The sequence below is a fragment of the Heloderma suspectum genome, chromosome 3, assembly GCF_057233095.1.
Source record: "Heloderma suspectum isolate Gila_16-S chromosome 3, 16-S_ref, whole genome shotgun sequence".
NCBI lineage: Eukaryota > Metazoa > Chordata > Lepidosauria > Squamata > Helodermatidae > Heloderma > Heloderma suspectum.
In genome coordinates this window covers 229,371,130-229,396,119 of record NC_139460.1, presented here as the reverse complement: position 1 = coordinate 229,396,119, position 24,990 = coordinate 229,371,130, and the positions used below count along the sequence as shown (strand labels likewise).

General features: G+C 41.8%; 1 protein-coding gene across 7 annotated transcripts in view; it reads left to right on the top strand.

Annotated features, from left to right (window-relative positions):
- The window catches only part of INPP5A (inositol polyphosphate-5-phosphatase A), a 331,577-nt gene that overhangs the window by 268,486 nt on the left and 38,101 nt on the right, over window positions 1-24,990 (top strand). For all 7 annotated transcript variants that reach the window (XR_014789433.1, XM_084845928.1, XM_084845927.1 and 4 more), the window contains 3 exons: window positions 1,447-1,542; window positions 3,736-3,810; window positions 24,890-24,963. Coding sequence is in view for 6 of the 7 variants with exons in the window: in XM_084845928.1 (XP_084702054.1) it covers window positions 1,447-1,542; window positions 3,736-3,810; window positions 24,890-24,963 (245 nt within the window). In the remaining variant the exon portion in view is untranslated. The remainder of the gene's footprint in view (window positions 1-1,446; window positions 1,543-3,735; window positions 3,811-24,889; window positions 24,964-24,990) is intronic.

The following is a 24,990-nucleotide window of genomic DNA, read 5'->3' as shown; positions in this document are numbered from 1 at the left end:
AATGGCTGGTCCATGTTAAAATAGACTGGACATTGTCCTTTCGAGAAATTACTATTTTAAAACAGTCTGTCCAAATTTCCATTTGTTATTCCAAGAGCACTGTCATTTCTAGGTAATAGAAATCCAAGCCTGAAAGGGAACTTTTCACTGTGTTGTTTTGTTGTTGCAACCAGTTCCTTTTTAAACTCATAAGCCCAAGAAAAAAGAAAATGTATTTTTTGTATGACACCAAATACTGGAAAGCTGACATCGCTTGTTTTTAAAATAATTTTATTTCCATTAGAGTAGCATATAAGATCCCCTAATTGAGTCCCCTCTATTAAAGGAGTATGGAAGGCAGGCCTGGAACCTGAAATTTCCCATTTCTGTTTATTTCTCTTCCGTGGTTTCTAAAGATGTCAGTAGGTCAAGTAATTCCAATGCTCTGTCACAATTCCCTTCCTGCAGGCAGCAATAACTCTCTAACATATATTTGGTAACTCTTTGAGGAGGAATTGTAACTCTCATGCTTTGCATGCAAGAGGTCCCCGGTTCAATCGTTGGCATCTCCAGTTAAAAGGATCAGGGGGCAGATGATGGCAAAGACCTTTACCTAAAACCCTAGAAATTCAGTGTCAGAGTTAACAATACTGAGTAGATAGTTTGACGTGGTATAAGGCAGCTTTCTGTGTAGGATTGTTAGAAAAAGTATATATAAGGCACTCGATAGCACAACAAAGATGATTAAACCTCATCACAACAAGTTTCCCAAAGTTAAATGAAACAATGCTCAAGTATGCTCAGTGTCACAATCCCCAGTCAAGAGCCAAATGAAATCTGAGGGCAGCGTCAGCAGAGGAAGCATGAGTGAGTCTCATTTCCTCTTTTTATCCTTTCAGTGTAGTATCGAAAGAAGGAATTCATGCATTTCCTTAGTGAGGAGATGCAGAAGTTGTACCCTCTTTTGAAACATGCATCCTACTGTAGGAAAGATTCTCACTTTCAATTTTCTGCTAAAAGTAAGAAAAGAGAGAGTTAGCCTATGTTATGGATCTGCCTGTCCTTCATGCCTACCTTTTCAGAATCAAAGCAAAGCACTGGAAAAAATGCCTTGTATCGTTAGGAAATAATAGTACTAATATAAAAGATTACAAAGTTCTCCTAATTTAATTTTTAAGGAAAAAAGAGTAGATTAATTGAGTTGTAGGAAAAAGCGATTTTCACTATCTATAAACATGTTTTTGGATTTTCCAAAATACTGTCTGATTTTGTATAGGAGTACAGTGGACTAAAGAAGATTACTCTTTATAACTGAGTTGAAATTAGGAATCTATAACTTTGTGTTTTAGTTTATTATGTTGATTAGCTAGTATTTTACAAAAGAGGTAGAATTCTTCTGTGACTGTTATTAAAAATATGTATTTCAGCAAGCTAATCTTTCCCTCCCTGTGTGCTTTCTTTTAACAGACACTTTGTGTAAAGGCTACAATGCAGACTATCCGGGCTGCCGACACTAATGAAGTAGTCAAGCTAATATTCCGTGAATCAGATAATGACCGAAAGGTAATGTAACCAAATGCAATCCTTGTCACTGAAGAGACTGTAGATGACACTGAACATGCCCCTGCCAGCCTTCTAGATTCCAAAGAACTAAACACTTGTTGATTTCAGTGGAATGATACTGAGGAAGCAATTTAATCCAAAATGTGCACTTACAAAAATGTTTACCTACTCATGAATCCAGTGAGATATATGAGATTCATGTTCACAATGAGCCTATGACTGAAATTCCCCCAATAGTCCTCGGTTCTCAGCCTAAGATACTGATATCTGTTGAATCCACAGCAGTAACCCCTCAAGGCCTGTGCAGTCATCCCTTTGAGCATGTGGAACAGCTTGCACTATAACAAGTGGCAAAGCCCTCACAATTTGAGGGAGGAAGTCACAGGTATGCAGTGGAGCTGCCCCAAACCCAAGGAACCAAGACACCACAGTGTAAAACCTCATGTGGCAATTTTCCATAAGAGACAACCCAGTAGCCTCTTTCTGCATTTCTCAGGTGAATCTGCTAAAAGCAAAAATCATATCCAAGTGTTAACAAATATGGAACAGTCCTCTCAGTTTTGTTTCCGTACTGCTTCCTTATTCCTCCAGCCCTTCCTGAATGGCTAGAAAACACTATGAATGTTGGTAGGGAGAAAGACATTATCAGAAGCAACCTACAAAGGCCAACACACCACTAAGTACAAGCATATCACAGGAGGGAGATAGCAGAGGAGATGCCTGTAGGTTCCCAGATGTGGCAGGTAGGGGGCTTCCTCTAATAAATAAAGGGGCATGACATATAAGCCCTGTTCAGTCGTTCTCAATCTGTGTAGAGCCAGCAAGTGAGGAGATGAAGCTGTGTCTCCCAGTCCCCTCTCCTCATGCATTTCCATCGCCCTATGCTCATGTAGGGCACCAGTCTGAAGAGGAGAGCCTCCTTTATCTGAGGATGCTCTCCCCATGATTAAGAATGCTGATTTTCCAGGATTCTTAGTTGGGTGAAGAGCCTCCACAGATATAGGAGGCTCTTCAGACCATCGCCCTCCACGTGTACAGGGCAATGGAAACATGTGAGGGGGGAGCTAGAGCGCTCCCTCTCCTCACGCATTGGCTCTACACAGATTTATTTATTTATTTATTTATTGCATTTATACCCCGCCTTTTTTCTTCTTGCAAGGAACCCAAGGCGGCTTACATTATCCTCCTCCTCTCCATTTTATCCTCACAACAACCCTGTGAGGTGGGTTGGGCTGAGAGTGTGTGACTGGCCCAAAGTCACCCAGTGAGCTTCCATGGCCGAGTGGGGACTAGAACCTGGAACTCCCAGCTCCTAGTCCAACACTCTTGCCACTACACCACACTGGCTCTCTTAATTGAGAACAACTGAACAGAGCTATATATTCCCCACGGATTTGGGATTTTGATGTGGGCCCTTCCCATTCTGCTTGTTCTTTGAAATGTGCAGGCAGGGGACTGGCCCTTGGCTTAGGCAGATAAATCAGGATTTTGTTTTTCTGAAGAACATGGCCCAGCTAACTTAAGTGTCTAACTGTAACAATGGACTTACTTCCTAAGAGGTATTTTTGTAGCTCGGCTGGCATAAGAGCTGTGTAAATTCCAAGACATTATATAGCCATAGTCAGATTTAATTAGCAGTCATGCTCATTGGCTAATTAGCAGTGACTGAGGATTGCTTCTCACTTTACTAGACCTTAAGCATGGAGAAGTCAGAGACCAAGGTAGTAGATGGAAGTTCGCAGTGCATTTTCTCTCTCCTCTCCCTGAAGATGATTGCACTGGGGGGTGGAGTGAGAAGGGAAGAGTATGGAAAAGAATCAAGTTTCATGGAGCCAGTCCAAAGTGCATGAGAAAGAACTCAGTGACCTAGAAAGTCAGCTGATGTGGGGTGGGCAGAGGGATGGGCAGAAGAATTGTTGACAAGGAACATATAATATGTGAGAATGAACTTGCACTGCAGAAAGTCAGCACAATAATTAATTTTTTTCCCAGTGGGCTCAGGATCCTCTAAGTAGGCCTTCTCAGAACACATTTAAGCAAGAGAGGGCTGCATACTACTTCTTTAAGTGAGAAGCCCTGATTAAATGAAGAGCAGAAACTTAGAAATGCAAGGGCTGACTTATAATGAATGCGTAGAACTGTGCCAGGGTTTTAAAAAACATTTTTCAAGCTCTGCTGCTTCTTTTTTTCCAGGTTATGCTACAATTAGAAAAGAAACTTTTTGACTATTTTAATCAAGACGTTTTTAGAGATAACAATGGCACTGCGGTGAGTTTTCAGCTGTAAAATTACACTTTATAGATGTAACACTCTGCTCTTGGAATCCTGGTACTCCCAAGATATGTGACTGGAAAATGCTAGTATTCTCTTTATTCTTAGCAAACTTTAATTAATGTGGATTTATTTTATTGATTTGTTTTTATGTTTACGTTTGTAACCTGCCTTCTGGCTACACATGTGACCCCACCGCTCCCAAGGTAGCTGACATCATAGCAATTCAAAATATAATTAAAAGCCAAATAAGCCAAGCAGTTTTAAACAAGTAAGATTATATGACCAATAATATAATTTATTATATTATTTGGCTCATATAATTTGTCTTGTTCCCAAAGTCACACTAGCTGTTTCCCCCCAGTTAACCAAGCTCTGAACAGGGGGCGGGGGGTTGATTACTTTATTTATGAATTTATTATTTATACTTTATAATAAAGTAATATTTTCCAGCATCTTGACATATGTTTTCCCTTCGTGGAGGTATAGGGGTGCACCATGGCAAAAGCCATGCCTAGGGATGCCAGGGGCTGTGCTTAGGGGTGCCAGGGGCTGTAGCTTCACTCGGACAGGGCAGGTATACTGTGTCCAAATCTGACAGCTACGTAACTTTGCTTGAAGGCTTTGCCTGGTCAAGACACATCATTTTTAAGTCCTACTGATTTTAATAAGTGAATAGAGCACACTCTTAACTTTCTCCTGTTGAAATGACTGGAACCTAAAGGTATTGTACTGAGGCAGCAATCCAGTACACACACTTACCTGGGAGTATGTCCAGTTGAACTTGGTGGGACTTACGTCTGAGCAGACATGTATAGGATTACTCAAAGGGATGTACTGCCATGTAAGAGGGCATAGCATTGCAGCCTTAGCTGCGCTGTGCCCATGGTTAGCCAAGCTTCAAATCCCACTGAAATTATTAAGACTTAAGCACACCATGATCTTTTTCTTCATTGCACCCACTTTTTTTTTAGAAAGAAAACTTAATAATACAAGTCAGTAATTTTTTTTAGTTATCTTCTATACACACACACACACAGGATAGCCAAGCCTCCCAAATGTTTAATATTGACATCCCTCGTCTGAACTTAAAGGTAGCATGAAAATAAAATTGTGTGTGTAATTGGCATAGCTAACTGTTGAACACAGTTATAGGAGCAAGTGTTGGATATGCTATTAATTGGGTGAAAGTCTGGATATAATATAATTTTTACTAGAGTTAGCTCCCATATTTTTGCCATCAACCAAAGATATTTTTATCTGCTCACAGTTTGAGAAGTTACTCGAAGAAGCATTTTTCATTAAACTTTAGTGTAATAGAATAATAGTCTGCTCCTGCATTTTATATATATACAGTATATAGTAAAAAAAAGTAAAAAAGTAGAAGGAAGTAACAATGATATCTTGACAAGGTTTTCCACATTTGTATATCTGTGTCATAGTGCCTCCCCCCCCCCCCCGCAAACTTCAGCTGGTGCAAATTAGCAAATCTCATTGTAAGCCACAAACCTCAATAGTATCGATGTTTGGAGCAGTAAATCTGACTAATAAAGAGATCTACTGCGCAAACTAATTTCTTAGAATATTAGGCATTGTTTGGTGATGTCCATTTATTGCAATTTTGTATCAATATGAAGACAAGGATACCTGTTATACAAGCAATTCTCCTTGTAGCTTCCATTTTCTTTATAAAGTGTGGGAATTATCATGCCATAGCATTTCTGTTTTACACTTACACATTTAATGTGTATGCCATTCTTGCTTTGTTCTTAGACTGATTGTATTGGGAATGCTCCATTAAGCATGAATAACTATTGTACCCAGAATCACATTTAGGAGTTACATGCAGGGCTTAATTGGTGCCAGCCCATCATTTGTGGTAAAAGTGCCCCTGAGCAAGTAAAAGTTCATTTCATTCATCATTGGATAGCTACACAGGAGCCCTAGACCTCAGCAATTAGAGGGAGAACTTCTAAATCAAAGGATGGTACAAAGGTGGGCAACTTTTGGCCCTGTAAATTTTGGGGGCCTACAACTCCCATCAGCCCTAGCCAGCATAGCCAAAGGTAAGAGATAATGGGATTTGTAGGTCAAAACATGTGGAGGGCCAAACGTGCCCACCCCTAAGGTGGTGCTTCCACACAGACTTGAGCCCTGTCATCTCTTCTTCTAGCTTACACACATTGTTCCTCCCACATGTACATATAGCAGGAAGCTGCAATTGGCCAGTCATATACAAGATACGCATATGTGGTGAAACAGATGTGCATACCCACTGCAAGTGATGATGTACACTGTGTGCACTATATGCCTGGGGAGAAATGAAGGGGAAACTACAAGGAGGAGGTTCCTCCCTCCTTGCCAGTCCAATGACCTCCATCTAGTCCATTTCAGAATAGTCTGGCTATAGGTCTAATGAGCTGTTTATTACCTTGGGATGTAATGATTCCCATTCCTCACCACCACACACTTCATGGTTTGTAGAACCAGTACAAGACAATGTACAGGATCTGCTGATAGGAACGCCAACAACCAGCCTCGAGAAAACTCCCATTTTTAAGTGCTCTTTGATGGGAAGTTAAGCTTTTCTTTTCAAAATTGCAGCACTTTTGCCTTTTATCCTTCCTGTTCAGATATATGTAGTGTTATGTTCTGCAACAGTCACTGAAGTATGATGGGCAGGCAGGGAGCTGAAGCACCACACTTGTTTCAAAATGCTCCTTGCCACAGAGCTCTTAACTGAAGGGGGCTGTTCTACCTAGCAGGAGTTGACAGCCATATTTGAAGATGAGGAACCCATTGTCACAACCTTGCCATTATATGTGAGGACATGCACAAGTTCACAGTCCTAGGACAGTGCAGTATGAGTACCTAGGGACTTATAGGCCTAGAGTTTATAGTCTCAGCTAAATATATGAGAAAATAAAAAAGGAATTAGGGTTGGCTATCTACTTATCTAGATAATTCCCACTGCATGGAGGGAATGGATGATTCATGGACATTATGTAAAAGCTATACTTCAGCACATAATTTTTAAAGTAGTGCTATCTCACTAGAAATACAATTATCCATAAATAAACAAGAAAAAGTCAACTTTCCCTTTCAATGTAGCGTATGTGTGTTTCGATGTAGCGTATGTGTGTTTCAAGCAACTTGAAAGATTATAATTCTATTTGTCCAGTATTTCAGTACATTTTTTAAATGCTGAAGACTATCGTTCCTGTTTATGGCAATTCTTGGCACGCTAGCCGCATTTCAAGCATCAGTTGGGTTAATTTCCCATTCATACCTCTTCACACGTTTTCTTGTAAAGACACATATTCAGACAGGCTGCTTTAGAACATTATATTTCAAAATCTGTTGCCATTTCATTCACGCACTGGGAAGCAGGAAATCTTCCAGATCAAGAATGGAAGAAAAAGATAAACGATATAATGAGCCATTGGAGATAATCTAATCTTCATGGTCTAGTTAAACACGCAGCACCATGATCACTAAAAACAAACTACCTATCTAAAAGGATAAATGTCCCTGGGCCAAATTCAACCCAAAAAATCCATCGCATCCTTCATCACCCACCAGCCTTGTACCAGCCTGACAGAAATTTAATTCAAGCTGGCTCCTGAAAATAATTATTGTATTTTAAGAGTAGTAATCATTGGTCGGGACATGATTGAATGTGTCCATGCCTATTGACTTTTTCTATGATTTATAGCTTTGTTTAGTCGATATTCCCATCGAAATTGTATAATTAATTATAAGTGGGGCTGTCAGGTCTGCAGGATGGAGTGCCCTGATGAGTATTTGGGAAGATTAAATTTTCCTTAGCTATACCGATGCAAGGCTTGGGAATTTTCACAGCAGTATGGCTGTTGGATAGAGATGTTTTCTTATGTGTATAGCAACTGCTTTAGCTCAAGATCCATTGATTTTCTTCAGAGCCACCTTTTTTATCAGTGTGGTGTCTCTTCAGCAACAGCGGAATTTGTGCAGATGTGACAACACCTGACAAATATTTATTATCAACAGGCTACTTTATCATTGTCCGTACACTGTTATCTCTTCTTTTTTACATCGTAATCTAGAAGAAAAATTCCGAAGAAAGAGGGAGAAATGCTTAGCAGGCTTGTAAAAAATCTAAAATACATGCAAATGATTCATTCAACAGAAGTACTGAGCAATTTTTATTCAGGGCTGCATTTTCCTAAGGGCTGATTCTTTGTACTTTTTTGGCTTCTTGGCAATATGTACTGCAGTCACTCCAAAACTAGTAGTTCTCCATCTTTTCCAAAGCTTCTTTCTTATGTAGCCGAGAGCCCCCACCCTAAACACATTTATTTGAAAGTACTTTCCAAGTAAATGCATTTGGGACTGCAGTGCTAGCAAAATGCTAAGGCAAAAAATGAAAACATTTAAGATAAGACACCAATACAAGTTTATCATGAAGACCAATACGTTTGAAGTTAAAGAGTGGTGTTAACTAGTTAAGCATGTACAACTCCACAGTAATAATACAATGTGTATAACAGGTGTCCCCAATCTTTTTGGTCCTGTGGACACATTTGGAATTTCCATGGTGGGTGTGGCCAGTCACAAAACACCCATTTCCCAGAAGGCACACTGGACAGGCTAAAAGAAAAGTAAGTTGCCCAAGAACCTGAATACAAGAGACAGGTGAGGTATGAGCTCCAAAACACAAAACCATTCTTTTGAACCCCCAGTTTTCTGCTTCAGCATTAGAAGGCAAACTGATGAGGCTCAGAGACAAGTAATGTAGCCAAGAGACTGAGTGCAAGGCAGAGGTGAGAACATACACTCACAAAACAACCCAGGCATGAACACACACCACACACAAACAAACCAGCTAACACACTCCCCCCTCCCCCCCCCAAAATAGGCAAAACACACACACCACCCTTCCCAGCTTATCTTTTTCTTTTTTCTGGGAGTCTGAGTGCACAACAAAATGAAGGGCTGGGCTGCAGCCACCCACTATTTTTATTTTCTAAGAATGCCTCGGGCCCATGTGGAGCCCAGAGGCATTCTAGGGGGGATCTTCATGACAATGGAATGAGAAGCACATTGGAGTATTACCCGGGTTTTCATGGAATCAGCTTTGGTCTGTCAGGGGTACATGACGCAAGATAAGCTGAGTGTAGCGTATCTTTAAAATCTGGTTTTCAGGGGCCACACAGTGCTTAAAAGGAACATACTTCCAGGTGGGGTAGGGGGAGTAGAACTGAACATCAAACTGGCAGGGGCTGCTCGACCAATGAGAGTAGCTTGTTTCCCGCCCCTGTCCAGCCCCCCCCACTACTAAATTATTATGAATGGATAGCAACTAATTTCCCCCATGTGTGCAGATTTCCCTGAAGAAGCCAAAATCCCCAATTCTCTGGTGCAGCATCTGAAGGCTCCCGCTGAGAGCTTTCCCCCTACCCCAGTTTTGCCCCATTCCAGCAATCTGCCACGGAGTTATTGCTCCCATCCCATTTTTCCCCATGTGTGCACTTTGCCTGTTGCTTCCAACCTCCCTTTCTCCTTCACCCTGCTCATAATGGGACGCTCCAAAAGATTGTTACTGTGATAAAGCGATAGCAGAGAAGGGACTTCACATAACAACAGAGAAACGACTTTACATCAGAGAAACTACAGAACGTAAGAGAAGCACAACATCGCAACAGCAATTTAAGAGAGCATCAGAGAAGTGAAAGAGTGCTTTAGAGCAAGTTACTAAAGTTGGCCTTTAACCCTTTCACTGCAGGACAGTGAGATTTATTTCTGACTTCTGAGTAAACATGCACAGAAGGGGGGATATGTTAAAGGTTAAAAGCAGGCTACTTTTAGTGGGGACTGAGTGTCCCCACTACTGCGGTAATGTGAGGGGTTGCTGCTGCACTCCTGGGGATTTTCTCAATGGAAAAAACTATTTCCATTGGGGAAACAAGAGGGAATGGGGCATCCCACCCCCTTGACCACGTCACTGCCAGGTCTCAGAGGCATGTCCAGGATTTAATGCAGCGGGAACATAACACACTGAGGTAAAACTGCCAGGGAGCTGCATTCAGTAAAGAAGTCGGAGTAAAATGAGTTTCAGAAAATGCAGCTTTTCAAGAGGGCAGCAGCTGATTGGCAGCAGATTGGTGACGACGTCATCTGTCACGAAGGAACTCAAACTGCTCAAACTTCGCACTATATCACTCGTGAAGACAGCCCCCTTGGAAATGAAGGTCATGTTGGAGGCCGGAGCATCACTTTGTAGCATACCAATCTCCCAGTCTTTTAAAAAATATTTTTTTACAAAATGGGGTGGAGTTCCCAATTCTGGTTGCGTATGCAGAATCCATCTCACTATTCCAAAATCTGGAAGTCCAACTAGAATTCACGCAGGGTGGATGAAACCAAAGGGGCACTGCAGTCTTGGCGCAACTGCAGCACAGAATTTAGGAGATCCGCTCATCCCTACTTTTTGCAACTGACATTCATCTAGAATACAGGGGCTGTGGATGCACAACATCAGTTCTCTGACATTTTGTTAACACTTGTTGTATCTTCCCTCTGTCTTCTGATTCATTTGGTACACTTCTCAGTTCAAATTCCTTTTGCTGTCTTAAATTGTGGCTCTTGGAATTTTTCTTCAAAAAATATCAAGTATGAACCCAAAAGAAGATGAGGAAGTCATAAAAAAGAGGTGCCCCACACTAGACATTTGGCTAGGTTGTTACGATGTCACAGAATTCTCTGGGTGAAATGTTCAGACAGGAGGGCTTGGTAAAGAACAATGGAAAGGGATTGTGGTAAAGCAAGAAGGGCTGGATACATCCTACTTTGCAGACATTCATAACTCCTGGTGACTAGTATCACTAGAGCAGGGGTGCAGAACCCCCTGCTCACGGTACTAATCTGGCCTGCTGGGCTCCCTAGTTCAGCCTCCAGAGCCTCCTTGGGTTCCTCCAGGGGAAGGGGCTTGGCCTCCAAGCCCGACCCCTGGAGGAATCTCCCCCGCCTGAGGTTTAAGAACATAAGAGCCACTCTGGATTAGGCCAAAGGTTCATCTAGTCCAGCATTCTGTTCACACAGTGGCCAATCAGCTGACCACAGGAAACCCACAAGGAGGACATGAGCGCAACAGCACCCTCCCACCCAAGTTCCCCAGTATCAGACTCACTGCCTCTGATACTGGAGGTAGCATACAGCTATCAGGACTGGTAGCCATTGATAGCCTTCTCCTCCATTAATTTGTCCAATTCCCTTTTAAAGCCATCCAAGGTGGTGTGGGAAGCAGTGGACTTGGCTGGTGCTGGGAAGAACAGACTTTCTTCCCAGCACCAGCCAAATCTCCCTCCGTGCACTTCTTTGCTGCCCTCAGAAGGGACAGTGAGAGGCACATGGAAGAGGTCCACAACTCAACTGGCCAAGTTCCTGGGTTCACACTCTGCTCATCATCGCAGTGAGGATGGCAAGTGGTGTGTGAATGGAACTGGTTGTATGGGGAAGAGCATTATTTTTTCCCAGCACCAGCCAAGTCCCTCACCATCTGCATCCCCACCCATTGAGATGACAAATGGCACACAAACTCAGGGACTCTGCCAGTGCTGGGAGGAGGAGCTGATCCTCCTACAGCCAGCTGACTCCCTTTCTCCATGCTGAGAGAGGCACAGAGCTCTGCCCCTCCTCAGCATGGAGACAGTGAACATGGGCAGGGGGCAGGACAATGACATCCACTAACATCATCTGGCCCATAGAGGGCCTGGTGGTGGTGTGTGTGTGGGGGGGGGGGGATTCAGTCCCCCAGTGAACATTGGTTTCGTACCCCTACACTAAGAAAAAACTGGGATCTGTTTTGGAGAATGGATCCATACACACATCTTCCTTGTCAACTGGGTGAGGTGCTGAGATGTGAGGAGAGCTGATTTCAGTAGAAACACCTTTGTATATCTTTGCAGGCTTCTTCTTGGGTTGCCTGAATCACAAACAAAAGATTGGAAATATATCACACAGTGATGATATTTTCTGGCAGATTAAAAATATTTAAACACATTTTATTAAGGGAGTGATATTTTCTGCAGCATATGAATGGGCTAAAAACTTGGTTCCATTCAAAGGGACTCTTCCCATTGCCCTTTGATTATGGCTTATCTTTTATGAAATTCATGTAGTGAAGAAAAGAGATCTATAATATGGTGCAAAGTACTTTAGTTTATAAAACTTGTGTTTGCCCTATGCCATTCCAGAATTTAAAATAATTTGGTCTTAACCTTTCTTTTTCTTTTTAAAGAATTCTAAGAAGGATTTTTTTTAAAAAAAAACACAATAACAGAAATCTTACTTTAAAATCATACTAATATCTTTCAAAGTAAAGCTCAAGAAGAATGGATGAGAAGAGATAAGATAGAGGTTTCTAATCAACAAAAGACCTTTTATGAAGCTTTGATAAGCATGTGTGTGAATGGGTGCACATGAAGGTTAAGGAACTGGCATCACTGAAAATGTATTAATCAACAGACAAGATATAGCACAATGCACTCTTCCCAATGGCCTTGGCTCTGACCCTTTTAAAGATAATGGGAATACTGTCCACTAAGAACGAGATTAGGACGATCAAATGCATTTCATCAGGGTTTGACTTGAACCCTGATCCCAGAGGTGAAAAGGCAGAGGTTTATCCACTAAGCCATCCAGCCCCCGTCCAGATAAAATCTTGAATATGATGTATAAGGGGTAAATTAAGATAAGGGGAAAGAACTGATAGCTCAGCATCACGGTTGCCTAGGATTTGGGAAGTGGTGGGGGGGAGAATGCAGGGAAATGTCAGAGCTATTGGTGTGCTAGTCTTAAATTACAGCTATTGTGTGAGGAAACTATGTGCTTAAAACCAGTATTTCTTTTACATGAATTCTCTTTTCTTTTTTTAGTGTATTGGCATGAAGTATTATAGTTGTAGAGTACAGCACTGTAGCAACTAAATCCTGGGAGAACATGTTGAGATGAGTCCCTAGTTCAGCCTTTCTCAACCAGGTGCCCTCCAGATGTTTTGGACTACAACTTCTAATATCCCTAATATACGAGGTTGGCTTGGGCTGAAGGGAGTTGTAATCCAAAACATCTGGAGGGCACCAGGTTGGGGAAAGCTGCCCTAGATTATTTGTGGACTCGGATAGCGCAAACAGTAGGAATTGAGAAATGGAATAGATAACTGAATTAAGCTTAATCAGCCAGGTAGCTCAACTGATCAGAGCACCATACAGGTAATGCCAAAGCCATGGGTTCTAGTTCCATGGGGGGCAATAGAAGAATGTAGGTTCTCTTTTATAGGGGAAGGGTTGTAGCTCAGTTTTAGAGAACATGCTATGTATGCAAAAGATCCCAGCTTCAATCCCCAGTATCTCCAGGTAGGTCTGGGGAAGATCCTTGTCTGAAATCCTGTAGAGCTGTTGCGAATCAGTGCTGACAATATGGAGCTAGGTGGACAAATTGTCTGACTTCGTATAAAGCAGTTTCCTTCATTCCTAGAGCTTCTCCTACTGCTAGTGGAATCTCTAGTGGCCATGTGTTAATGCTGGAATCAAAGTTGTTTTCTCCCAACTTCCGTTCATAGATTCTATCCACTAAATTATATTACCATCCCATTCACTCACACAAAGCCATGTGGAGGCACTTGTGAAGCTCTAACACATTTGGTTTTTGTGTTATTTGAAAGCCCAATATTCAGAGGTTTGCTAAATAACAACAGTGCCCAAGCTGACACCTACATTCAATAAACTGGCCACAACCCAAAGCATATCTCAATCAAGTGATTCAGCCTCCGCACAGTATGAGTTCCCTAGGTGTAAGAACTACACCTAATGATCCTTCCTTATTATAAAGGGGAAGGTTGATCTCAGATTTCTAAACTCCAGTTCCAGCAACTTCAGATTTGGTTAATTCCTTCTCTTCCTGTAGGTTTGTTTTAGTACACTCCAGTTAACTTCAGCTTGGGAAGTAAACATAAGCTGACCTGTAAGTCTCTGAGCTCTGCCATAGCTAGTTTGCAGTAATATCACAAAAGCCCAGAAGAGGGTTGAGAAGGCATAGACACGAGGAAGACTGGAATTTGATAAGAGAACAGATAAAAGGAGGCAGGGACTTACTATTATGTGAGGATAAATGGGGAGATCTCAAGGGATTGGGGTTAGAGGAAACAGTGGATTCTAGTTAAAGGACTTGTAGGAGATGCAGGGCGGACACAGCGCATATTCAAAATACAGAATTAGCTTCCTCAAGATGTGGCGATAGCCACCAACTTGGATGTCTTTAAAAGAGAATTGGACAAATTCCTGGAGGATAAGGCTATCAATGGTTACCAGACGGCTATATGTTACCTCCAGGATTAGAAGCAGCATACCTTGGAATACTGGGGCAGAACAGCAGGAAAAGGTTCTAGCCCTCATGTCCTGTTTGTGGGCTTCCCATAGGCATCTGGTTGGCCACTGTACTATATAGGCCTTTGGTCTGTTCCAGCAGGGCTCTTGTTATGATCTTAAGCAGAGAGCCAAGGGAAGGATAAGTGGAGGAGACACAGTAAGAAAAGGGGAAGCTGGAGCATAGAAGCTGAAGGGCAGACCCCTCCCCCCAGCATAGGCAGAACCACTATATTACATCACAGAATTATGTAGGGGATCTATAGTGTCTCAATACAGAAAGGACTGTGTAAGAAGAGGTATTGAGAGGCTTTGCATGTGCCCTCTGCAGCCCATCCCACCGCACAAGGGCACCCTCTGAAACACAGCTATGCTCAGGTTTTCCTTAATGATGTTAGCCATCATCCATTTGGGAGAGTGCCCCAATGTACCAATGAGGTGCTTTTTATGAGATGCAAGAATGGCTGGATTTAGAATAAACCTCAGGCTCCTGCACTTCCTCCCCATCCTGTCCCTCCTTCCTCTGTATAGAAGATACTGTCTGAATTGTGAAATGTTGTGGTTATTTGAATGCAGCATCTTTTTTCCTTTCTTCTCTTATTGAAACCACTAGAGAGAATGGGTCAGAGAGATCTTTGTGCAAATAACTGTGGGATTTTCTGATTTGGGCATTTACTAATATGCATTGGGAGAAGGGAAGGAACAGAGAGGAAGTATGTGAGCCCTGGAGCCCACTACCAATTTGACCATGCATAGAGGAGAAAGGGGGAAATAACGTCTGTACAGCCACCATTTTTTGTCACTTATATTGGAAACAGGAAAGCCATTTTCCCCCTACATCAGGGCTCTATATTCAGTCATGGTAACATTTTGAGCCCTGAAATGGAGAGCTGCATATTTTGTTTTACCTTTATTTGAGGACTAGTTATTAGGAAGTTTACAGCAATGATGCAACTCCAGTCACTGGATATTTCCCTTTTGTTTTGAATCAAAGCAATCGAAATACATACCTTCTAATATCTGTGGATTATATGAGTGACAAAGGAGGACTCTTTGGCCCATGTTCCATTATTTTAATTCTCTAAGGTTACTTTTTGTAAGATCCTCTCTTGTAGTTTTTGAGGTGTTTTTTTTCTCCTTCCTGAAACTTCATTTCCCTTCCACAGCTGTGAATTCTCTGGTGGCTGCTGCAGATAGATTTGATAAATGCTGCTAATATCACCTCCTGATCTAACAATGCTCTGACTTTGGTCTGTAGGTCTTGATGAGTAATTGCTGTTGTTCTGCTCCAATGACTGAATTAAGTTGCCCTGTTATAAAGGGTTCATACTTCTGTGATTTTAGCCAAGGCAGCTTATACTAGTGTCCCTGTGGACCCTGATTCTTTTTTAGGGTACCTATTTTGCTTTGAGGCTAAGTAAGCAATATTTACACATCTTATTTAATTATTCAGACTATGTTCATTCTTCAACCATTTGAAATGTCAGTCTCAATTTCAAATGCAAATGTAATCATTTTGTACATTTATATTCTAGGCAAATACTCTAGTGGACCCATAGCTTGTCCTTGGTTCATAATAGTAGAAAGACTTTTAAGCAACCTGCATTCCATCCCTAAGACAGTTTTAACTTGTTAGAGTGTCAAGTGATGGAGGAGAGAATGGCAAATGTACCTGCACATTACCAAGAATCACTGTGATCTAGGCCAGTGATTCTTAAAATTTATTATGCCACAAACTACTGTTCTGATATGCTTGTTCTTTATGTGCCACCATATTTTCTTACCATTACAGAGAGAATGGTTGAATCACTTACAGTTTAAAATTCATCTGCTGTGTCCATCTTTTCCAGCCATTATTCAATGAAGATATGTGTATGCATGAGGGAGAAACTTTCAAGCAGCCACTATATTTTTTTTAAGTTTTCCTTGTAGCTGCTAAAGAAACAAGCTGCTTTTCTGTTTAAATTTTAAATTTACACTGAAAAGATTATTGCCTCACCAACATGGAAACTTCCTAGCTTTCCTTATCTCTGTTGCTGTCATGAAGGCCACCTGTAAGTAGTGCACCAAGGACTACTGGTGATCCTGGAACATAGTTTGACCACCACTAGTCTATGAGCTGAAATGTTCTACTGGAGCCTTAGGCCCTTTTGCAAAACAGACTTTCTACCTTAGTAGCTTATCCTTTACGTTTTAAAGATGTCTGCCAGAAGTCATTTTGTGTTTGCAAATACATACAGAGTCTCACCTGAGCGAATAATAGACACAACTGACTACCAGGCAGAAGTGGGACAGCCATTGATGATCACCCTATGTGATGCACACATTACTGTGCTACATTGAGGGCACTACATTAATAGCTGTTATTGCCTAGGCAATAGTTGCACAGTTGTGTCTCGATCCTGGCAGAAGATGATCCACAATCCCATTCACTGGTGTGCCAGCCCAGCATATCATAGGAGTAGGCCACTAATTTTTAAACCACAGCTAGAGACTTAACGTGTTTTAGAACGTGTTAACCACTGTGTCTTGCTTCCTTTTTCTGACTTCCTGTTTCCTACACTTCCATCATTGAGTTATTTGGAACCTTTCCAGTCTGAATTCAGGACTAGTTTTGGGACTGAAACAGCCTTGGTCACCTTGGTGGATGACCTACTCCCGGAAGTGGAGAGGGGGAGTGCATCCCTGTTGGTTCTACTGGACCTTCAGCCCCATTAGATACCATTGACCATGGTATGATTATCGGACATTTGGCTAGTAGAGGAGTTGAAGGGACAGCTTTGCAATCGCTCTAGTCCTGTCTGGCTGAAGGTTCCCAGAAGATGGTGCTGATGAATTATTGCTCAGCCCCTTGGCCATTGGTCCCTGGGAACACTGTTTTATCCCCCTTGGTATTTAACAACTACATGAACCTGCTGGGAGAGGTCATTCCAGGATTTTGGGTGCTTATGTTACTGAGCTTATGCTACCCAAGTCTACGTTTCTTTTTCATCTAATGCCAAAGAGGCTGTAGAAATCCTGAACTGCCTGGACATAGTAATTGCCTCGATGGAGTAATGAATTGGATGTGGGCTGACAAGTTGAAGCTCAATCCAACAAAGCAGAGGTCTTGATGGTCAGTAGGTAGTCTGGGATTGGGAATAATAACCTGTTCTGAATGAGGCTGTACTCTTTCTGAATAATCAGATACATGGCTTAGGATTGCCCCTGGATCCAGGTTTGCTCCTGGATGCTCAAGTGGTGGTCATGGCTGGTGCACCAGTTGTGCCTCTTCCTAGAGAAGATGACACTGGCCACAGTGATGCATGTTTCAGTAATTCCCTATTTAGATGACTGCAACATGTTCTGCATGGGGCTGCCCTTGAAAAGTATATGGAAACTGTAGCTGGTGCAAAATACTGCAGCCAGATTGCTTTCCAGTATACATTTTAGAGACCATATTACATCAGTCCAACATCAGTTGCACTGGCTTCTAATTGGTTTCCAGGCTGAATTCAAGGTGCTGGTTCTTGCCTAAAAAGACCTAGACAGCTTGGAGCCAGGATATCTTCTGTACGAACCCGTCCATACTTTATGTTATTCATCTGAGGCCCTGTTGTATGTACCACTACCAAAAGAGTCTAGATTGGTGGGAATGTGGTACAGGGACTGTGGTTGGATCCTGATTCTGGAACTTCTTCCATAGTTAAGTGAGATTAGTCCATTCATTGCTCAGCTTCGAGCAGGCAGTAAAAACATTTCTGTTCCACTTAGCATTTGTTGTTTTTAAGGGCTGATAGATGGTTTTATTTCATTTATTTTTTAGGTTTTTATTGCTCTGCTCTTAATTCTTTGTTTATTGCTTAAATTTAATGAATATTTATCCTATAAATCTCCTTGAGGGCCTTACGACTGAATAAATAAATATATTCATACATACATTACTGAATTTAAAATGCATTTGCTCAGTTATCCCTGTGCCACCTCCTGATGATCACACTTGAAAAGACAGTTTCTCAAGTAGGGTGTTAAAATGAGTGAATTAAATAGAACAATATATTGATTTTCACTTGAAAGCCATTTACTATTACTGCAATGGAAATACTCCAGTGCCAAGTGGTGTGTGATATATGAACTCATATTGTTGAGCTCCAAAGTGCTGTTTGTGGCAAGGTAAAGCATCTGTTTTCCTTTTGCAAGGTAACCCATAGCGGGCTCTTAAAACATGGTTTTACAGTATCTTGCACACTAATAACAGATGCTGATGCTTTGGTTACCAGGATCCACATACAATTGCTCCAAGATCCAGATCTGAATATAAGAAGACTCCTGCTGGATCAGACCAAGGGTCCATCTAGACCAGAATCATGCTTTCAACAGTGGCTAGCCAGATGCTTCAAGGAGGCCCATGAGCAGAACATGATGGCAACAGCCCTCCCTTATTGTTTTTCCCCAAGCAACCATTTGTGTTTCAAAGGCATCCTGCCTGTGAATATGGAGGTACCTTGGAGCCGATAGATCTATCCTCCGTGTGTTTGTCTAATCCCTTTTTAAAGCCAGTGGCCATCACTACAAACTTGTGACAGTGAATTCCATAAAAGAAGCAGGCCTCGCATGACGTAGTACTTCCAGGTTTTTTCTGTCCTGAATCTAATGCTGTTCAGTTTCCTTGGATGACCCATTTCTAGTATCATGAGAGGGAGAATTCCTTCTCCACACTATGCATAACTGAATAAACCTCTATCATAGGTGATAGAGAAAAATACAACAAAAGGCTTCAAGGCGTTGGAGCACGTTTCCTATTAAAGCTTTTTAGCTTTGAATGAAAAGGGGGGACTAAAATGCCCCCAATAATTGGTCAACACCTCGATCATACTGGTTGTCTTTTTCTACCATGTTTTTCCATGTGATCCTTTTTTAAGATAGAGCAACCAGGAGTATACAGAGTATTCCAAATATGGCAGCACCACAGATTTATATACAGTAGGAGTGGGGAACCTCTTTCAGCCTGAGGCACAAATTCAAAAACTGCCCAAGGGCCACATTCTAGTGATGGGAAAGAGAGTGGGGCCAAAAATACCAGAATATTGTAACTTCAAGCTCTCGCTGTCAGTGACTAAGCCTTGGGTGAGGCATTTTAATCTTTTAGAATGGGGGGAAATGCACAAAAGCCAGGAAACCACAGAACAATTGGTGGCTGGGGGAATGGGGGGTGGGGCTAGGAGAGGGGGCGTGGCCATCTAGGAAACCCAGAGGGCCAGATTGGAACCCCAGGAGAGCCAGATTTGGCCCCAGGGCATGAGGTTCCCCACCCCTAATATATAGCATTATGGTACTGGTCATTTTATGTTCAGTCCCTTTCCTAATAATTCCTGAGATGGACATTTCCTTTTTCTTCACTGCACACTAAGCTGACATTTTCATTGAGCTATCCACTGTGACCCCAAGAACTCTCTCCTGGTTAGCCAGTTCCTCCGTGGGCATGTGAAACTGGGATTCTTTGCCCCAGTATGCATCATTTTACACGTAGCAAAGCTGGTTAGGGAATGCTGGGAGTTGTAGGCCTTTTCTCTGTCTAAACATGCATAGGATTGTGCCCTTAATCTCTTTTGCATTTTGTTGCCCATCCATCCAGTTTGGAGAGAGCCTTTTAAAGCTTTTCACAGGCTGCTTGGGTTTTTGACATGCTCAGTCATTCATTATCATTCACAGATTTGGCCTTATTACTGCTCATCCCTAACTCCAGATCATTAATGTATAAGTTAAATAGCACTTATCTCATGCAAATATTTGAGGAACCTTGCTACATATTTTCCTCAATCATGAGAACTCTTCTGTTTACCCCTACAATGTACATTCCTGTTTTTAAACCAGTTATCAGTTTAGAAAGGGAACCACCCTTTTATGCCATGTCTACTAAGTTTGTTCATGAGACTTTGGTGAGGGACTATGTCAAGTTTCTTTGAAAGTTTGTTCTTTTGTATATTAATTCTGTCTATAATCATGCTTTTCAACAATTGACCTAAAACAGCTACTAGTTTCCTGGCTCTTCCTTGGATTCCTCCCACCCCCGGCGCCCCTTTTTTTTTGAGTTGGCTATTTCCACTCCTCCAGTAAAGAGGCTGATTTTACTGACAACTGACAAATTGCATATTTCCGTTAGCGGATGAACAATTTCACACTGAACTTCCTTAGAGCACAATCCTATGCATGTTTAGACAGAAAAAGATTCCTACAACTCCCAGCATGCCCCAGCCAGCCATTCTAGCTGGGGCATTCTGGGAGTTGTAGGATGCGTTTTCTGTCTAAACATGCATAGGATTGCGCCCTTAAAAACCTTATGCCATCCGGACCAAGTAACTGATTAATTTTTAATTTGCCAATTAGCCCAAGCGCTTTCCCCCTCTATGTGACTTAGCTCTTCAAAATGGTATTCACGCATGGGTATCTGGCCTGTAGACCACCCATTGGCCATTCCTCCTCTATAGAGAAGGTGGCTTAGGATCCTAAGGGTGCAATCCTATACATGTTTAGACAGCAACATGCATAGGATTGCCTCCTAAATCAAGGAGACTGCACAAGAATTACATGGCCACAGGCGCCCCAGAAAAAGGGTTTTCAATCTGAACTACATTGGGCTCATTACAACACTGTTCCGTAGCGCCTATTGAAATCGCCTTCACAGATTGTTCTCCATGACTTAAAAATTCTTCTTTAGTAATCAGATCACTACCTGAGCAAGTACAGGAACTCCAAAATAATAATAATAATAACAGTAACAATGTATGTAGTGCTCCTCCAGCAGCTAATGCCAGAGTTTTGTGAATGTTTTTCCTTATAGCAGCTGTAAAGTGCTTCTCAAAAACTTGGGAGGATCCAACAGCTGCCAGCACAATTGTGTTCCTGTTATCTGTCATCTGTGCCACAACAATACCAATAGGTTATCTGCAGTACACAACACATAACTAAACAAGCAATCACCCACAGTACATAAAAATGTCAGATATGTCTGCATCTGTTACTGGGAAGTAGCTGGAAGCTAAATGACTTAACAGTTTTTAACCTTATAGGCCTTGGCCCTTCTGTCAAATCCTGAATATTGTCATAACAAAACAAAAAACACACACCCAGAAACTGGATGCACACATTGTAGATATTTTGAATTCATCCAGGAAGACAATGCATCTATTTAACTTCCCTCGGTCTCTGGAATTTTCAATGAGTATTTTTTACCATTGTGTTCTATGAAGCATTGTTTGTTTATTTGGTCTTTGCATTTTTATATTTTACAAGCAACCCTGCTTTCTCCAAATGTTCTTTTGTTTGGCTGCTTAGATGGGGGTTTTAAGGCATGTTCCAAAATTTGAAAAGGCACACTAAATTATGACTTTCTCCACTATCATTGTATTGAAAGAAGATTTAGTGCCATACCCAGTGCAATCAGGCTGAAATCCTATTCTTGGGAATAAGCTCCATTGAACGCAGTGGGGCTTGCCTCTGAGGAGGCATGCCTAGGATTGCACCATTAGGCTCCATTAACAAAAGGTATGCTGGAAGTTGCGAACGTTTGCCAAGGGTTGATGTTGATTAGCCCATGAGTATGACATACATGTATGAGTGTGAATGTGTGAACACATGTGGGCACTCCACCTGTGCTGTAGAGCAGGGGTGAGGAACTTATTGGGGGGGGCTGGACAAACCCCAGCCCTCCATTGGCTGTATGACCTCAATGGGTGCGGCCACGCTCCCTGACATCATTTGGTCCCCTATCAAAGTGCTGGGTAAATCTTCCACACTGCACTTTGGCTGGGGACCAAGCTTTGCTGCACATGGGCTTTTCAGGTCACGGAAACCCCGTGGTCAGCAAAGCTGTTGTGGCCAAGGCTCTGGGTGGATGCAGTAGCTTCATACACCCTGCGCCTTCTCCCTTTGTGGGGGATGCGGGGCAGGTGAAGATGAGGCAACCCAGTCCCCTTTGCTCATTCTGTTCTTCATGAATAAAAACAAGGCAGTCCCTGTGTGTGTGCAGAGCTCTGTGTGTATGCTGGAGTTTTCACATGCATCTTTCAACCACCAGGACATGGCATATGTATGTACTGAGTAATACCTGCTCATCTGCTGTGGTCAAACAGTGCATAACGCTACAGGAATCACAGCTTATACTTAGGTAACAAATATATACAGAGATAGGCTGTGATATCAGAGGACTAGATGCAGATCTAATGTGTCATGGAATGGCCCTCTGGCCACAATGGTTTCAACTATTGCTACAACTGCTCTTGACAGAATTGCATGCTCCCTCTCCCCAGGGCCTCCCTTCCCCCGAGAATCCCCTTGCTGGGCCAGACTTCACTACAGTTTTGTGTTACATCAGCACCTTAACCCTCTTAACAAGGGGGCACCCTTAATGAATTTCCCTCTTAAAAAAGGAAGCAACCTCAGATCCTGAAATCAAAATTTCGTTAAGAGGGAAGACTGCTTAAGGCTGGCAGAAGAAATTTGAGCCAGGGGGGAGAGGAAGTATCCTGTACCACATCCTGCTCTTTTATTGACTGATCTGTTGCTTTTAAAATTGCGGTTTGTTTTTAAACTGTGGTTATTTTGTTAGTTGGTTTTGTTTGTAGCTTTTATTTTTATCTGATTTTGTACTGTGTTAATTTTATGTAAGCAGCCTTAGGTACTTTTTGTAGAAAAGGGCCGGGGAGGGTATAAATTAAACAATACTCATACATGTCACAGAGGGGCTTGCAAGCTTAGCGTGAGACCCTGCTTAGGAGGAATGATGAAGCCCAGCCCCAGCTCTGGATCCCAAGGTCCCTGTGGCCCACAAGTGTTGCATTTATTCCGTCAGGTTTTAAGCGACACCTTGCTGGGGCAAATTAGGTGAGTCGCCTCAAATCTCTGGCTGGTAACAGACCACCCTTTCATTGCTTCTAGATATAGATACTTCGCTTTAAAATTCATCACCATGTCCAGTAAGAATTTACACAAGGCGTCATAGAATTTTTCACTTTGGAAAATAACCATTTTGTTCAAACGGGGCAAGAGTTATACACACAAAAAGGGAATGGTGCTTAATGCATGCATGTTCATACACAGACCAAAATGCACTGTGATAGGTGGTTGGTAGCACTGCGGTCAGAGACTGAAGGCAAAATGGGTGTGCCACAGGGAGGTAGCTAATCAGTTGTGCAGGTGGTTCAGGTATCTGCTTTTCACACAGATAATTAATGTGTACAAGTAGCTGCTAATTGCACATTTCAGGAATGATTTATGACAGAGCAGAGGGGAAAGAAGAACACAATCTAATTTCATTCGGAACCTCTGCCATTCATACAATGGTATCAGCACAGCTGTGAGTTGGGACATGATTAATGAATGGAGGTAAACACACAGGCATTATACAGAGTACTGTTTTTGATGCCATGCTTGTCAAAACCGAAAGTGGCATTTGCAACAATAAGCCAATGGCACTACAGGTTCATTTGCACGTCGGACTCAACACCATTGGTGCTTCTGAAATAAAGCTTTTTATGTCCATCAGGGTGGCTCCTGGTTTCAAATATAGATGACTGTTAACTTTTATTAAAAGGTTTAGGCTTATGAGCCCAAGATTACACTATCTACTTTTTTTCCCTTTGTGGCTGTCTATAGGGAAACAGATTTGTCAAGGGGGAGCGCATATGTTTATTCGGTGCATTAAAGGCTGTTTAATATTTGTCCTTGGTGTTGTATCTTGGCAGCTGCCTGGAAATATTGCTTTAATATCTAGGTATAGGTATAAAAGTCAGCTCTTCCTTCTTTTGTTCTCTAACCTAGACTGCCCCAAAATAGCTGAACTGGAATATTGCTTGCTTTTATAGACAAAGAGGTCTTTTTTTGCACATCCTTGTATTTTATTGGGGAGGGGGGTAGGTAAATATAAGATGGCAGCTTTGGATCTTGCTGTCCTGTATTTATTGTACCATCTTCGCCAGACTAAAGATAGCAACAACTAAAATGTCCACCTGAGTATACTTTATAGATTAATTATCATCTTAATTTGCTATATATAAATATTTTAAACACCACATCAGTTTTACCTCAGAAAAGATAGCTAGTGCCTTTTAAAAATGTAAACTAATCCTCGAAAAGAGCATTATTTAGAGTCCTTTATTTATTTATTTATTTATTTATTTATTTATTTATTGCATTTATATCCCGCCTTTTTTCCACTTGCAAGGAACCCAAGGCGGCTTACATTATCCTCCTCCTCTCCATTTTATCCTCACAACAACAACCCTGTGAGGTAGGTTGGGCTGAGAGTGTGTGGCTGGCCCAAAGTCACCCAGTGCGCTTCCATGGCCGAGTGGGGACTAGAACCCGGATCTCCCGGCTCCCAGTCCAACACTCTAGCCACTACACCACACTGGCTCTACACACTATGGTAACACTGGTATCACAGCCAAGTTGCGCATTTTCAGAATTGTCATAGGTTTACAGAATTGTCTTTTCCATTAAAAAAACCTGCCCAAAATGGTGTACTATAAAATAATAAAACCACAAAATAACTTTACAAGACATAACATTAACAAAATCTAGAAGCCTATCACAGCATAAGTATTGTAACTTGAAATGTTCTTCAACTAGTATCGTTTTTGAACAAAACAAAAGATGTATTTATTTTAATGTTTGTGTTTGTTTGTTTTCCCTGTTAGCTTTTGGAATTTGACAAAGAGCTGTCAATCTTTAAAGACAAATTGTATGAACTGGACATTTCATTTCCTCCCAGGTAAGTTATATATACAAGTGGCTTATT